Here is a 15,046-nt window from a genome sequence, read left to right as displayed (position 1 = left end):
TTAGCCATCGCCGTTCAGACGCTATTTCTATCCCAATCCCCATGATTCGACAACATACTCCTTCAAAGATAGCCCGGTGCCCAGCTCAACAAACGCAAAAGGATCTGGGATTTGCAGCAGAAGAGGAAAATATCTTTCCATATTTTTGGTACATCCTCAATCTCAGCTTAAATGATGTCAGTGGGATAGACGGCTAAAGACTCTTGCCCGCTAGTATGACATGCGACAGGGAATTTACCCCTTACGATCATCAACTACTGTATTGCTCCCTAAGGTCTGTCTTCCATGTTTCAGGGTCTTTTATATGCAAAGCGCCCCCCATGTGCAACAGTCCTAACCATTACCAGCTGTCGGAAATGCGACCAAGATACAAACGCGAAATTGACAAACTCTGCGTGCCATAACAACAGTAATACGGCTAACCTCCCTTTTTACTCTGCATCAACCCCTGCACCAAGGGATATTGTTCCACGTGCGTCGCCAACGCGAGTGACGAATGGGTTCTCCATGCTCACTAGTAGCTGAGGGAAAGCTGGTGATAATGCCGCATTAAACATCATGACAAGGTTACAGATCTTTTCCAGCTGGCCTGCACATAGCGCCTACTGCAGAGTATGCTTAATAGAGATGAAGATAGCAAGTAACTGGTATGAGATTGTGATTTGGACGTGGTTAGCAGGAGAGTAAAAAGCTCAATAATTAATGGTTAAATAGCCAATATTACACTTTAAGATTATAATCTAATAGTAAACCATTTTAAAAGTGGCTCTTTGGATATATTAAAGTATCTGGTATTTACTATTCTTCCTCAACCTCTAGTCGCCGCATATTGATGATTTGCGGTTCCTGGGCATTGTGCCGTGATATAGATGGCATTAGGATATGCATGTTGAACGATTGACTTGATAGACATATCTGGTGGCAGGGCTGTCTTGTCTACTTGTATTGTCGGGTCGTGCGTCGTTATAATCGACCGAAAATTAAATTCGGGTTCGACTTCTTCGGAGAATACCAGAGACCGGTTAGTGGTTAACATGGTAAAGGATAAGATAAGATAAGATGAATATTACTAGCCTGGCGTGAGTCTCATCTAGGCTCTAAGAGGGTTTTGCTGACATGCTTTTAACAGCCACGCGAGTCTACTAACTTCATATCATCATTGGTAAGGAAAAATTCTTGAATAGCTCGCCTCTGTCTATATTTTTTGACGGAAATTGCAAGTGCCAGACACACACACACACACACACAAAAAAAAAAAAAAAAAAAAAAAGCAACCTTATACCGTCCCGCAATGCCAAGTCAAAATAATACTGCGCCTCTGATAGACATCGAAAATACTGATACAGATGCCCCGCAATCCGCAAACTCGGTGGGACCTACCTAACTCGCTCGTTGAAGCCGGATATAACGTTACCTCTTCAGCAGTGGGGACCGATAAGGCCATTTTCGACTATGGAGACTATACCGTGGGTTCAATATGCGCGCTTCCTACAGAGTTGGCGGCTGCGAAGGCTATGCTCGATGAACAACACCAAGCATTGCCGGCAAGATCGAAGGACAACAATATGTTTGTCCTAGGCCGAGTAGGAGATCATAATGTTGTCATTGTCTGTCTTTTATCGCAAACAACAGGGACCGCGTCTGCTGCATCGGTATCACAACAGAAGCTTGCTACTTTCGAGTCTATTCGGTTTGGTCTGATGGTTGGCATAGGAGCAGCCCATTCCCCGGCTGGGCAACCGGCTTTCTTCTCGATGGACACGATAATGTCGATGGTACTCGATTTGTTCTACATTTTGCATGTCCTGACTAAAACTCTTAGTTGGCGCCGTTTCAAAATCTGTCCAAAACAAATGGGGCCTCATTAACCCAACAAGCAACCTCAAACTCTCGCTGGCGATCATAAGAGGATATACTTCCGAGTAGTGCAAGGTCGTCTAACGGACTGGGTGTATGTTCGTCTGACGAATTGAGGGGTTCACTTGGGGTCGGGGAGCTCCATAAGTCTCGAGCTTCTCTTATAACCCTACCGTTCCGCAGATCGCCCCATTTCGCATCATCCACGTTTTCCGTAGCAATCGAAAGGTTGCATTCACTGTAACTTGGATAATGTAGACCAGCCGTCCAAGAAGGAAGTTCTGTCAAGAACTTCTCCAAGTCGTGCCAAGGCCAAGAGAGGAGTGAAGACTCATCTTGTGTATAGTATAATGGACCACTCGAGATGTCATGAACTGAAGTCGAAGCTTCGGCCAGAATCTCTCTGAGCTGAAGCAAAATGGAAAGAATGCGCATATTGCCAGGGCTGCACAAGTATTCCGAAAGACTACTGACGGTTCTTTCATTTTCGGACGGAACTTGAAGATACCGGAGCCACCAGATGAGGAAGTCAGGTGTCTCTTTTGCTAAAGACCATATTGTACTGGCATTATTGTTCCTCAAAACGTTCAGCACAAAGAGAAGTAGAGGTGCTGAGTTGAGACGGTGCATCAACCTCCATAAGTTCTGTTTTACCAAGACTGGCATATTCAAGCTGGACTGAGGCGACGACGAGCCTTTCAAACATTCTACCCAACCGAGTGTAGTTGACATGTATGAGCCAGTAGACAGTGTTGCCCCGTCAATATCGTCATCAGTCATATTAAAGATGTCTCGCGAACACCCTGGCGGGAAGATAAGAGTCAAGTACCATGCCGATTGTGTGGCAACGAACTGAACAGCATCTGCGTCGACGATTCGCAGTTGCGAAGGCTTGTTTTTGGACTCAAGGAATGACTTTGCAGTGTGGTGGACCAGCTGGACAGTCCAATCCCCGCTCATCTCCTCAAGTGTAATCGTAGTCGCGTTATCAAGTCGCACTGGTGGCATAAATTCAACTAGGCCTCCGCAGTGAGAGTAGATAATGGAATAGAAATAATCCCAGTCGTCTCCAATTTGATGGCAATTAACCTGTAGATTATCGAAAGCGGCCATGGTAGTGCACTGTTGGTAGTTTCCTGGTATCGCCAGTGCCTCTCGAAGTTCCTGAAGTTTCAAAATGCCCCATCCACGAGAGCCTGTGACCCATAAAAATATCTTTTCTGCCATCCTTGCTTTTTCTGAATTGTGGTCTAGTCCTAACTGAGTGATTATCTCACAATAAAGGTTGTGGAGATCTCGCGGTAATGACTGGACCTTCTCCCGAAGATGTTCAAGAGTGAATCCTTCTTTTCGTCGAATTAGAAGTTCCACTTCAGAAAGGACAAGCTTTATCCAGATGATCGACCCCGAACTTCGTGAAGTCAAGTATTGTCTTAATGTTTCAAGTTCCAACTCTTCTTGAGAGCTCAGTCTTTCTGGCTGTATAGGCAACGGTTGAGCGAAGGAGTTCAAGTGCCTCGATTTACCACCTCGCTTCTTTTCACGTCGAGGCCATGCTGCTCGCAGCTTCGAAATTCCATTTTCAATAAAGATTGAAACATCCTCACAGTTGTTCTCGTGAATAGATATATGGAAACACTCCATGAACTCAGACCGAAATTCGGGGACTGGGCGACTGCAAGCGATTAGCCATATGTGGCTGTTCTTGGTATATGCCAGGGAAGAAAGCAGCTCCAGGAACTCCTGGACTGTATACGGATCTGATTGGTTCCCAAGAAACTCGTCAAGCCCATCTAGAATCAAGATAGTACGTGGAGTTGTGTCGTTTACGGCAATTGCTCGTAGGGCCTCGGCCAGGACATGGCAATCTTCATCAATCCAGGAGACATGATGTTCAGTCTGCACGCGAGCGCGATAAAGGTTCTTGAATGATTTGAAAGCTTGGGGGTTTCGTTCAAGAATTGATCGCAAGATGGCTCTCAGCATGTATGAGTGCAAAGTTCCCCTTTCCAGCCCCCTGGCGCTATAAAACCAAGCGTGAACATGGGTGAAATCTAGCACCCGAGAAGTGAAACTGCGCAAGATCGTCTTACATAGAACAGACTTGCCACTTCCCGGCGTGCCAGATATCCATAGCAATCCAGAAGTTTCATACCACTTACGAAATGTCCTGTTGGACCAGATCCATTCGTTGCTACCGGGCAAAGCATCTCGAATCTGATGCCAAATCTCACCCATTCCTTGAAATGCAAGAGATACAAGGCATTCTGTAAACCTTTGGATCAGTGGGATCCATCAAAAGGCCACCTGGAGGCGGTTATATGATTGAAATAGGTATCTTACCATTGTATTCGCTGTCAAGGCTGACGATAGGGAGAATGGAACGGTCTGAGATAGCTCCGTGATCTGCGGAAGAGATCGAAGCCAACACCTTCCACTCGAATCCCAACTGCGAGATATGAGTGATGAAGTCTAATGGAAACCTTGCAGAAAGCCGTAGAAAGATGAGTTGATTATTGTGCCTTGGAAACGTGGAGAACTTGGTAAACAAGTCGGGCCATCCATTGACTGAAGGGTTTCCCTTGGTAGCTGAGACAAGCCTAGCCCTGTCTCTAACACCCAGTTTCAACAGTCTCTCTTGGAGAATTTTATTATTCTGGATACCGTTGGCAACTTGGAAAAAGATGTCGGCGTAGATGTGGCGTTGTGTAAATTCGAAAGATTGTGGTCTATTGTTCAAAGAAACATAAGCGCACGTATAATGTTGATGTTGAAATTCGGACAGTAACTTTGATATATCGAGACTGTTCAGTAAATGTGCAGGTTGGGCTGTCTTTAGATCTGCCTCCATTCTTTGGCAGACGAGGATTGAAGATTTCCGGGACTGGAGCCATTTTCGACCCAGCTGAGTGTACTGTAGCTCAGGAAATCGGTCCGCCTTCGTATGGCTTTCACTCAGCAAATTCTGACATGACCTGATGTTATTAAACACGTCATTTAGTTGCAGACCTTCGAAGGCTTGATCAAAGGTGAGAATAAACGATGCGGTCGTACTACATAAAAAGGAAGTGCAGTCAGTATCTGAAAACAGTACCCATGTGACCTCAAGGTCAGCTGCTTCAGTATTGATTAGGTCGATAATGCGTCTCTGATACTCCAAATCGAACCTCTCCAAATATTCGAGTAAAACAAAGCATCGAGAAGATTTGCGTTGCCGCAGGAGAGCAAAAAGTAACTGAATTAGCCTATCAGCCATTGAAAGTGCGTTGAATGAACGATTATGCATTTGTGAGTGAATAATCCTCAACTCATCGACCAGGTCATATTGTGACACCGATGATGCGAGTAAACCTTGTAAAACTCCTTCGAAGTGGATGTTGTGCCAAACGCTGCTGGAACTGTAACAAATAGTCGTTCTGTTGTCTTTCGAACAGATGCGGTTCCAAAGCTCGGATGTGATTGCTAAGAAGGCAGGGTAAAGAGCTGACTGAGTCTCATCAACAATGTTCAAAATTCTTTGCCCATTATGTATTGCATGGTTTATGCGGGGCTCACTCCAGAGCCAACGAAATGCATCGACGCACTGTTTATCGTACCAGTCCTTCCATAGGATACTGAGATCTTGGTCAAGTTTGGGTGGTAATAATCGAAGTATTTCACCAATCACGTTGTCACTGGGAGTAACTAGACGTTGCGCGCATCAGTCATGACCAGTACGCCTAGTCGTGGCCTCGGAATTTGTGGTTTCAACTCACGTTGCTCCAGAACAACATTTTCAACCGTTTCTATGTTGATATTGCCTTGATGCAATCGCGCATGATTGCCAAAGTTGATACCGGTCAGAACGAAGTCGTGAGATGGTGAAGAGATTGACTTGCGCCGTTTCGATGACGGTAAGCCCTCATCCCCACTAGAGGAGGGACCAGAAGGCAGCCAGTCTTGCATGGGATGATGTGTAGGAAGTTCGATTGAAGATTCCCGTCTCCAGAAACCCGCAACTTCGACAGCTTTTACTTATAGAGTAAAGCAATCACTGGATGTTACTGCTGAGGAGAAGAAACCCCTCACTCAGCATTGCCCGAATACTTCATTATATGTAATTATACGGAATTGAATGAAATTGCTTACTCGTCAGCATCCGAATCTGCGCAAATCCGGCTTGGCAGTCGGCGCTGACTTTCAACTTCATGCATTGCGTGACCAATCAGATGGCTTGAGGGATTTAGGCATCTACCATTCCCAACCAGACCCGAAACCCAACTCCCCAATTCCAAAACCAACAGACTGGTCGTCAAATTCGTACTAGATATCATCAGCATGGTATGCTTGATTTCCAAGTTCTAACTAAGTGGTGAAACATGAGTTGACGCTGATTTAGGAAGTCATCAGCGCCGCCAGCTCCATTGTGAGTCTCCTTGACTTTTCTCTCAAGGTTATCACGACCATACGCGAAGTGAACCACGCGTATCATGAGGCTCCGCAAGTCGTCTTGAACCTTGGGGGTAATCTGGAAGCTATTCAAGAGATTCTGGAGCTTGTCCGAGAACAACCTGACCTTCAAGTTAAAATTGTCGGGGATGAAGTTGCAAGGCTGAAAGTCACCCTCGAACAACTCCAAGAAGTTCATGAAAAACTGCAAGAGAGGGCAAAGAAAAATAAGGTCAAGAGATATGCACGTGCGGTGCTTGATCATGACCGAGACAGTGAAGGAATAAGCGATATTTTGCGTCGGATTGATCTCCACCAGGGATTTCTGACAGTCCGTATTTTGGTAGTCAACGTTGGCATGGCTGGTAACATCCGGGATGGATTTCAAGTCGCTTGCGGCACTTTGACTCAGGTTGACCAGAGAGTGAAAGCGGTGCTTGGCGAAGGTCTCCGGATCAGGCGCGTTTTACAAGACCGATCTCTGCTACCTGCTGGAGAAAGTGAAGAATTTATTCACTTAGCCGATGACGATAGAGCTGCTATCGAGAACGCTACAGCAAGAAAGAATCCGACGGAGTTACAGGCTGAGATAGAACGATTTGTCACTAAGAATTTGAAGGCCGGCGACAACCTGACGTATTACGAGGGCGATCTTGGTTTCGATAACCCGAGCACGCCGGGTCAAAGATCGGTCATGGAAGATATTAGTCTAGGAAAGGATGCTTCGGTCATTCGTGGCAATGTTTCGAAAGAGGCTTCAGCTGCCTTTATTGCTGGATTGTGGGGTTATAAAACCTAAATCGGGGTTCAACTATATAAAGTACCCTGACGGAGGGTGTTTTTAGTTATGTTATTTTATATTAACTTTACTTATTATTTACTATAGAATATTTAAAGGCATGGCTATAAGATTTTAAGAGGCATAGTATAAAGATGTAAATGATTACTACTTTTAGTAGTATTTTCTTTTTTTTAAAAAAAAACCTCTACTTCTTCTTATAAGCTACATCTTAGTTAAAAAGAAAATACTAAAGTAAAAATAGCTTAGATAGTTAATACTAACCCTATCCTAACCCTAAGAGGCTTTAAATACCTATAATTTTATTTATAGCTCTATTAAATCTAACTAATTTCCCCTTACCCGTTGGCTCATGCCGCGAGGGGGGGCGAGCCAACTAAGCAAGCTTAGTTAGGCCCAAAAGTGTGAGACGGCACAAAAGTGTGAGACAACCGAAGGGACCGGTTTTTGGTGCTGTTTGCGGCATTTCCTGTTCTTCAACACTCTCATCAGGTCAAAAAATATGAAAATTGCTAGAATTATAGAAATAAAGCTTCTTGTGATAATATATTTGCTATTGACTATATGTGACTAGGCGAAATAACTGCTGCGGCGCCTAGATAGCTTCCTAATTAAGAACGACTTCTTATGCATTTCTCACGCAATTTGGGGGTGTTATTATTCATCATAAAGTGCCTGAGTGGCCTCTAAGGCTTCGGCTTCCTCTATCATCCGATTGATAAAGGCATCGTCATACCGGGCGTGGTATTAAGGCGGGCATGGTGTTAAGGGTATCATCGGAAGGGAGGACTCGCGGTCTAGTAGGCAGGGCGGCGATAAGGGCATCTTGAGATCATCTTCATCAGATAAATCATTATCTTCATCCTCATCCTGATCGGCCGGCGCTTATGTGAGCGTGAAATCGACGGTATTATTGCTGCAGAGAAGTCGTAATAAATCGGCTGACGAGAGGGGCTTATCTGCAAAGCGTGCTTTGCAAATAGCCTCACGGGCTTCCGGGGCAAGCTAGGTATTAATCGTAAAGAAATCCTCCTTCTTGTTTAGTTAAGAACGTATCTTAGCTCGTAAGGCGTCATATAAGGCATATTTAACATCCTTTCCGGTGTATTCGAGCCACTATTTAAACTGTAACCTCTTTTTAACGCCGTTAACGATAACCTCCTTCTTCTTCCGCCACTCATCTCTTATCTCCTTCATCTGCTAGATTGCAAAAGATCGAAGATTCCGAAGCTGAAGTCGCTGTTATGCCTTATTTCCTGCATTTACATCCTCAGTATGCTGTTCTCGAAGCTCTTCTAAGCTCACATTGTAAATATATTCTCCTACTGGTTTTACTTGCTTGCTGCGCTTTCTCTGGTAATATCTCTTCTCGATACGCCCTTGGCGATCTTTAACGTGATTCCTTACGATATCTTCAAGCATAATAGCTTCACTGACGATCTTCCGGACTGACTCTAGTCCCCTGAGCGTTAGGGAGCTCAGAATATCGTGATAGCGGTTACTGATATCTCTTACTATATCAGAGGCCAAAGGAAACCGATTTTCTGCCGGTAAAAGCAAAGATAAAGCCGGGTTAATAGCCTTATGCATCTTCAGCTTCTTTTTTAGAAGATAGCTAACTGCAGGCACCTCGGTAGGCAGGAAGATCCCTGACTTTTCGAAGCCTGTGATAATATGGGCCGGCGTGAAGCCTTCATCAAAGATCTCCTGAGATAACGAGGATTAGTATGTGAAAAGCGGGGTATTTAAGAGAAGGTTAAAGCTGATTACATATACCTTAAAGGAGCCGGCAAAGTCATGGCGGTTAAAGCTCAAATTTCCCTTCCGCAAAGCATCTCGCAGCCTTTTTTAGTATACATTCTTTAACCACTGAAAAACACCAAGATCTATTGGTTGAAGTATGTGAGTTAAATAAGGAAGAAGGAAGGCAATAAGGATATTAAATTTTATATAGTATTCTCGAAAGGCGAAAGAGCTGTAACCGGAGAAGCCGTCGATAACAAGCAACCGCCACACGAGATCCTCTTTAGCCTTTCCTTCCGTGCCCGGAGGCTTATTATATAAAGCAGCAGCATTAGAAGGGCTTTTTAGGTGTTCATTACACCCAAACCACTCTTCAAAATCCAGCTGACAATGTTAAACTGCTGCAGACTTATCCTAAGACTTCCGGTTAAAGTCTCTCGCCTACTCAAGCGTTATATCGCCATTCGAGAACGCTGTATCTGACTATGCAAACCGCATCTCGAGATCGCCTTCTATATTCGCCCACTTAAGCGTTAGAAAGGCTTTGAAGATAAGCCACGGCGGAGTAGTCTCTCCGGCGGCGTTACCTGTACCGATCACGGTACAAGTCTCTCGATCATTAGGGGAATATACCTCTGTTGCCGCCTTCTTATTAGTACGTATAACGAGGCATTATACTCGCTCTTGCAGTATTCCGACTCTAATACCTGCTTAATCAGCATTCCAGATTTCCGAGGCGCCGATTCCGTATCTCGTAATAACCTCATCGAGCCGCTTAAACCACTGCTTTATTTCCTCTATGCCGGCTTCCTTATACTTATAGCGCGCCGCTTCCTTCGCCTTTAATATCGAGGTATCAAGCTCAGGATAATCATCACGGAAGCGCCTATACCACATCTTCCCAACCGGCTTGGCATTAGCATCACGGCGGCTTCTTATAGTGTTAACTGCATCCACAATCTCGCTTTTAGAAGCTAGAAGACTGGACTTCTGCATCTACATAACAAAGCTTACAATAGCCTTATCTTCATCATCCGAAAGAAGTCGCGGCCGGCCCATATTTGGCTAAATAACTAGTTTATAATCAAGGGTATTAGCAGCTTTAAGCTGCTTAATAATCCGAGCAATAAACGGCCTCTTAGAGCCGGGATATTATCGTTTAGCATCGCAGAGAGAGAGAGCCTTCTTTGGCCCGTTAGAAGCATCATGAGATAAGCCCTTTTAGAGTCGTTGGCGTGAAATAACCACTGCCTAAGCAGCTTTAATGTTAGGTATTAACGGCATAATGCAAGTGGACAGAAATGGTACTATTTTCACTAATTGGCATCTAGATTTGCCTGAAAATCACATAGAAAATCAATGAAATTCACGACAGCCGGCGGTGAGGGGTTATCTCACACTTTTGTGCCGTCTCACACTTTTAGGCCCAACTAAGCTTGCTTAGTTGGCTCGCCCCGCCTCGCGGCATAAGCCAACGGGTAATAATAAAATCGTAGCTTATATATATTATACACGCTTATTATAATAAATTAGATAGCTTAATAATATAATTTCCGCCTAGTTATAATTAGTTTATTACATTTTAATCTCCTTTTATATTACTTTATAATTTAGTAATAATATTTTAAATAAGGATAGCTAATAATAATATATTTTCCTGCCTACTACTACTATAATAAGGGCCTAATATAATATATTCTCTTAATAAAGATAAAGATTTAAGAAGCTTTATAACTATATAGTTATTATAAAGTTTAGTATTATATTAGATATAGCCTTAGGGAACTATAAACTAAAGTCTAGGCTAGAACTATTTATCTACTATAATAGAAATTAAATCTCTAGGATTTACTATATTTGCTCTAAGTACTATTTAAGGTAAAAACTAGTTTAACCTCTATAATTACATAAAATAGAAAAAGTTATACTTAGTATAATAGATCAAGCTACGAACTAACATTAACTATCACCCCTCATAATCGGATAAATAAGTTCTGCAATAGCTAGAAGCTTTTCATCCTCGAACTTCTGACCTGCTAACTGCACAGATAATGGAAGCCCATGAAAATGCTCGGGATCATAGAGAGAATTAAGCCGGCTGTCTTCAGTTCCAAATGGTTCGAAGTTTATGTACGGAACATCAACATCCTTATCACAGCTCATGCCCAGAGGCAGAGAGATGGCGGGCCAATCGACGGCGTTGAATATAGTCGTAAAGGTTGTATCTCTCCATTCATCGACTGGCAGAGCTGTGTTGGGGCTGGTGACCCAAAGCAGGGCATCAAGAACATGACCGGTCGCGTTCCAAGCCTGTTTCATCTGGACGTTTAGCCTTGCAAGTCTCTGGTTGAGTCTGTGGACGTCATCAAGTTTGAGTCCTGTGGGCCATTCGGACGTCAAGATGCCTGTATCTTTCACAACCTTGGTGATGGGTTCTTTTTCTATATGCCCCTTCAAAACGGAGAGTCCCTGAACGTGGATAAAGGCTTTACAAAGGTCCCAGACCTCGGCCATATCTGGTGGCTGGAACTCGATGAGCTAGTAGTCCGCTTGGCGCAGCCGTTCCTGTGCTACTATGTAGCCCCGCCTGACGGGAGGGAATAGATGAAGATAGTTGTTTCTCGTCTCCAGGGTCCATACTCCAATGCGGGGCCTAGCGGGCGCCGAAAAGGGCCACTGCTCACTCTGTTTGATATGTCAGGCATAACAGGAGTTCGTCACCCTGTGCCAGTTGCTATCAAAACATGCCTGCAAGTAATCTGCATGGGTTGGTCGTCTTTGATTATATCCAAAGCATAGATTGTTACTGATTCATCCCAAGTTCCTGACATTACAGTCGTTGGAAGCCAGATGTTCTTGATCTCTAGCTATACCGAAGCGCAGTAAGATCCTGATCGACGACTCACTATTTTGAACTCTGGCCAGTGCTTATATACTCTAGCCAGCCCATCCTTGCTTAGATATTCGCTGCATTCGAACCCGAAAGTTCGTTCAAAAGGCAAATGGGCTATGACTTAAAGTTAGTAGTTCCCATACTTCGCTTGTATACATAGATACGTACAATATTCGCGAGGAGTATGCACTAGGAAACCGATGAGAATTGGCAAAGTGAACAAGAATGAATGTATCTGGAACAACGAAGGCCATATTGCAACATAGTTGCAATCAAATCACAAAACTGGTGATGACTCCGACCGTTGGGGCTCAACTACTCCATCTATTGCTGCAAGACATGGTCAAGTTTCTGTCTTCAGAGCCTTTCTTCATATAGGGGCCGTCGATGCCAAGTCTAGCGATAATTTGGGAAGAATAGCTATGGAATAGGCGAGAAAGGAGGGTCACGATAAGGTTATCTGTTTCCTTGGTGGAAAGGGTGCATTCAGGCTTACAGAAGGTTGCTGCCATTCATGCGCGATAGATATTTATGGGAGAGGTCTTTAGTAATTGTGATATATGTAACAGTGGCGACTTCGACATCTGCCATGAATGCATCGGTCTTGGAGGTTACTCCTTTGATGAATCATACGAGCTGCTTCTCTGGGAGGTTAGGTTTGATGCAATTGTGCTCTAGGGCTTTGACGACGGAAATAATAGTGCTGTATGAGTAGATTTGATTTCCATCTTTTGAAGAAATTTATTTCTATCATCAAATCTATTTGTTGTAACTGTAAATAGTAGAGCCAGCAGAACTGACAAGAAGTGTAATCTACTAATATCAAGCATAATGTGATGCCGTCCAACCTCAAATCTCTCATGATGCGTACTGATCTGTGACACGCACAGCAGAGGAGCGCATAAGAGAGGGTCAAAAGAGCCTTGAATTGTAGTAAAAAGGGGAGGTGCGAGCTGCCTTATATAATAAGGGAGCTTGGCTGACTAGTGAATAAGCGGACCAATCGCACCTATTTGATATGATCCATCCTTGAAATATCAACCAAGGTTTAGTGTCTCCATGAAAGACCTTAGTCTGTTTCAGCAGGGATAGGCACGGCTTTCCCACGGGTCAAGGAAATGCCATCAAGGTAGTGGCTGTAATAAACGCCCTGGTTTACCTTGAAAATGATGCAAAGATCGGTCGAGTCAATGCTTGGGCCGACATATGAGAAAGTGTTTGAGAACTCGTGATAATTAGAATCTCCGATAATTCCTTGATCTCCAGAGTCGAATACCCCATCAATAAGTAGTTCAACCGTGTTGATGTTGTCGTCGCATGAGAGTATGGCTGAACCAAAGGATTTGATACAGTTCTGATTAACATTTGATTTGAAAGCGTACTCAAAGCCCTGCTCAACTTGGACGCGCTGGCATATTGTGGCGGTATTGCCATCGTAGGATCCAGTGAACCTCCTGTGGTATGTTAGTACACAACTGGACAGTGTTTTCCGTGATTTTCTTTTTTTTTAGAATACGCACAGACAATGTGTCCCCTCGGGGCAAAATAATGCTTCGACAGTTGGAGTGGCTCCTGAGGCCACCATGGCTCGATGGAAGAATCTTCAAAACCACCATTCTGAACGAGGTTGGCAGTCTGAACGGGAAGCTCAGCGGTCGTTGTGGTTGCTCCGATTGTGGTGCTTGTGGCTTCGTCGACAGTTGTGGATGTCTCAGTCTCTTGGGAAGTGACATAAGTCGTTGTCGCGAGTTTGGTGGTAAAAGAGCTGATCAACGTGGAAGCCTCGGTTGTAGAAGTCTCCAGCGCCGCAGCGGATTCAACGGTGGTCTGAGTCTCAGTGACTGTCAAGCCAGAAGTAGTTTCTTCAAGTCCGGTAGTGGCGGAGCCGACAGACGACAAGACCTCGGTTGAAGAAGTTGATATGGTTACAGAGGATTCAACTTTTGTCTCAGACTTGGTGGCACTTAGAGTCTCATGAGAAGTCAAGCTAGAAGTAGCCGTTGCGGACTCTGACGTTGTAGTGCCGACTTCGCTGCTGAATGATGTCGGCCGAGGATGGGGGGCACAAGCCTAGAACTAGTGAGCCCTGGAACAATTGTGGCGTGCGAGCGTTGGAAAAGACTTACTCGAGCTGCGCAAAGGCCCGCGCCTAAGACTAGAGAGCCAAGGGTACTAACGACACGCATTGCGACAGGTCTACAATAGTTGTAAAGAACGACTGAAAGAAAAACGAGCGATATAAATGCGGTGAAAAGAAAAAGAGAAAGCAAAGGAGAACAGGAAAAAAAAAATCGAAATATCTTTTATTATCAGGTCATGTTTGGTCGACAGCTGAATACCTAGGCGAGTTGGAACTATTGATCCTAGGGTGCGCTAACTAAACAGATATGGCTAGCAGAGTCGATAGTCTCTTCACCCCCTGTATCTTATTTCAGGGGCATTGCTGACTCAACCGGCTTCTAATCCGTTAGTCCTTAGCCCGAGATAGGCGATAATAATACCAGTTAGCATAACCGTTGTGTTAGTATCCTAGTTATCGTCGAAATCTAGTTACTAAGAAGGCAGCTAGATAAATATAGCCTTTGCGAAAATCTCATTGTTAATGACTAGGACAACAGTAAGTTGATGTAATGTCGAAATCTTAGTTTAAGTTAGTATATAATGGAAGGGCGATAAATACACAGCAAGGTCTAACTTAGATAAGGGCTACTGGTAACTAAGCCCCTCCTAATGCTTTTATTATGATATTATTATATACTTAAGGTAGATACCTTAAAATTATCTAAGAGAGTGGCATAGGATATATAATATATTTTAATATTAATAGCTATTCTTTAATTTAATAGTATTATTATTTTTAAGTAATAATTATATTACAGCCTTATTTCCTTTTTTACTAGCTTATTAAAATAATATTAAATTAATATTATATACCTACTTTCTATTTATACCCCAATTTTATATTTTATTATTTATTATTATAATAACTTTAATATATATATATACTTTAAATAATATTATAAATATATACCTTTTTTAATATATATAAAGTACTCTCTTCTTAAACTATTTAGCCATTCTTAGTATAAATTTTAATATTAGGTTCTTAACTTCTTAAATCAGTCACTGCGTTTTTAGTTTTTATATTAAGTAAATTCTAAAAGATGTAAGAAGTAATATAATAAGAATACTCCTACTTCTATTCCTGCATTTAGCATATAACAGTTACATAAGCCGTTAAACCACAGGTCAAAAGATCGGGCTATAATCGCTATGCAAGCAATTATAGGTATGCTACAGCTGCCTTATAGAAGCCTTACAGCGCT

General features: G+C 43.3%; 4 protein-coding genes across 5 annotated transcripts; 1 reads left to right on the top strand and 3 right to left on the bottom strand.

The window, feature by feature from the left end:
• Positions 1-1,073: 1,073 nt before the first annotated feature.
• Positions 1,074-5,908, bottom strand: FOXG_19941 (uncharacterized protein). 2 transcript variants are annotated; one of them, XM_018400203.1, is made up of 4 exons: positions 5,613-5,908; positions 5,442-5,541; positions 4,201-5,344; positions 1,074-4,124 (listed from the first exon to the last, which is right to left on the bottom strand). In XM_018400203.1, exons 3-4 carry the CDS (start codon positions 5,141-5,143, stop codon positions 1,834-1,836), a joined length of 3,234 nt encoding a protein of 1,077 aa, XP_018245868.1. In that variant the 5' UTR covers positions 5,144-5,344; positions 5,442-5,541; positions 5,613-5,908; the 3' UTR covers positions 1,074-1,833. The 2 variants fall into 2 exon arrangements, with proteins under 2 accessions (XP_018245868.1, XP_018245867.1); XM_018400202.1 differs by having other exon boundaries at positions 4,201-5,541.
• A 125-nt stretch (positions 5,909-6,033) lies between these two features.
• FOXG_08880 (uncharacterized protein) lies at positions 6,034-7,205 on the top strand. The gene is made up of 2 exons (XM_018387906.1): positions 6,034-6,177; positions 6,236-7,205. Exons 1-2 carry the CDS (start codon positions 6,175-6,177, stop codon positions 7,082-7,084), a joined length of 852 nt encoding a protein of 283 aa, XP_018245866.1. The 5' UTR covers positions 6,034-6,174; the 3' UTR covers positions 7,085-7,205.
• A 3,557-nt stretch (positions 7,206-10,762) lies between these two features.
• On the bottom strand, positions 10,763-11,451 carry FOXG_08879 (uncharacterized protein). The gene has a single exon (XM_018387905.1). The coding sequence runs from the start codon at positions 11,339-11,341 to the stop codon at positions 10,787-10,789; it is 555 nt and encodes a 184-aa protein (XP_018245865.1). The 5' UTR covers positions 11,342-11,451; the 3' UTR covers positions 10,763-10,786.
• Positions 11,452-12,382: 931 nt separating this feature from the next.
• FOXG_08878 (uncharacterized protein) lies at positions 12,383-13,868 on the bottom strand. Its single transcript, XM_018387904.1, has 2 exons — positions 13,241-13,868; positions 12,383-13,174 (listed from the first exon to the last, which is right to left on the bottom strand). The coding sequence occupies exons 1-2, from the start codon at positions 13,303-13,305 to the stop codon at positions 12,790-12,792; spliced, it is 450 nt and encodes a 149-aa protein (XP_018245864.1). The 5' UTR covers positions 13,306-13,868; the 3' UTR covers positions 12,383-12,789.
• Between the last annotated feature and the right edge of the window lie 1,178 nt (positions 13,869-15,046).

The sequence above is a fragment of the Fusarium oxysporum genome, chromosome 9 (assembly GCF_000149955.1).
Source record: "Fusarium oxysporum f. sp. lycopersici 4287 chromosome 9, whole genome shotgun sequence".
In the NCBI taxonomy this organism is placed as follows: domain Eukaryota; kingdom Fungi; phylum Ascomycota; class Sordariomycetes; order Hypocreales; family Nectriaceae; genus Fusarium; species Fusarium oxysporum.
This window is presented reverse-complemented; position numbering and strand designations above follow the sequence as displayed.

Coding starts and splice junctions, on each gene's coding strand:
- FOXG_19941 (XM_018400202.1), bottom strand. CDS start 5,802: ATGCAAGACTGGCTGCCTTCTGGTCCCTCCTCTAGTGGGGATGAGGGC. Junction 5,542..5,612: donor AAATGTTGTTCTGGAGCAAC/GTGAGTTGAAAC, acceptor CGCAACGTCTAG/TTACTCCCAGTGACAACGTG. Junction 4,125..4,200: donor CCTTGACAGCGAATACAATG/GTAAGATACCTA, acceptor AAAGGTTTACAG/AATGCCTTGTATCTCTTGCA.
- FOXG_08879 (XM_018387905.1), bottom strand. CDS start 11,341: ATGGCCGAGGTCTGGGACCTTTGTAAAGCCTTTATCCACGTTCAGGGA.
- FOXG_08878 (XM_018387904.1), bottom strand. CDS start 13,305: ATGGTGGCCTCAGGAGCCACTCCAACTGTCGAAGCATTATTTTGCCCC. Junction 13,175..13,240: donor CCCGAGGGGACACATTGTCT/GTGCGTATTCTA, acceptor AACATACCACAG/GAGGTTCACTGGATCCTACG.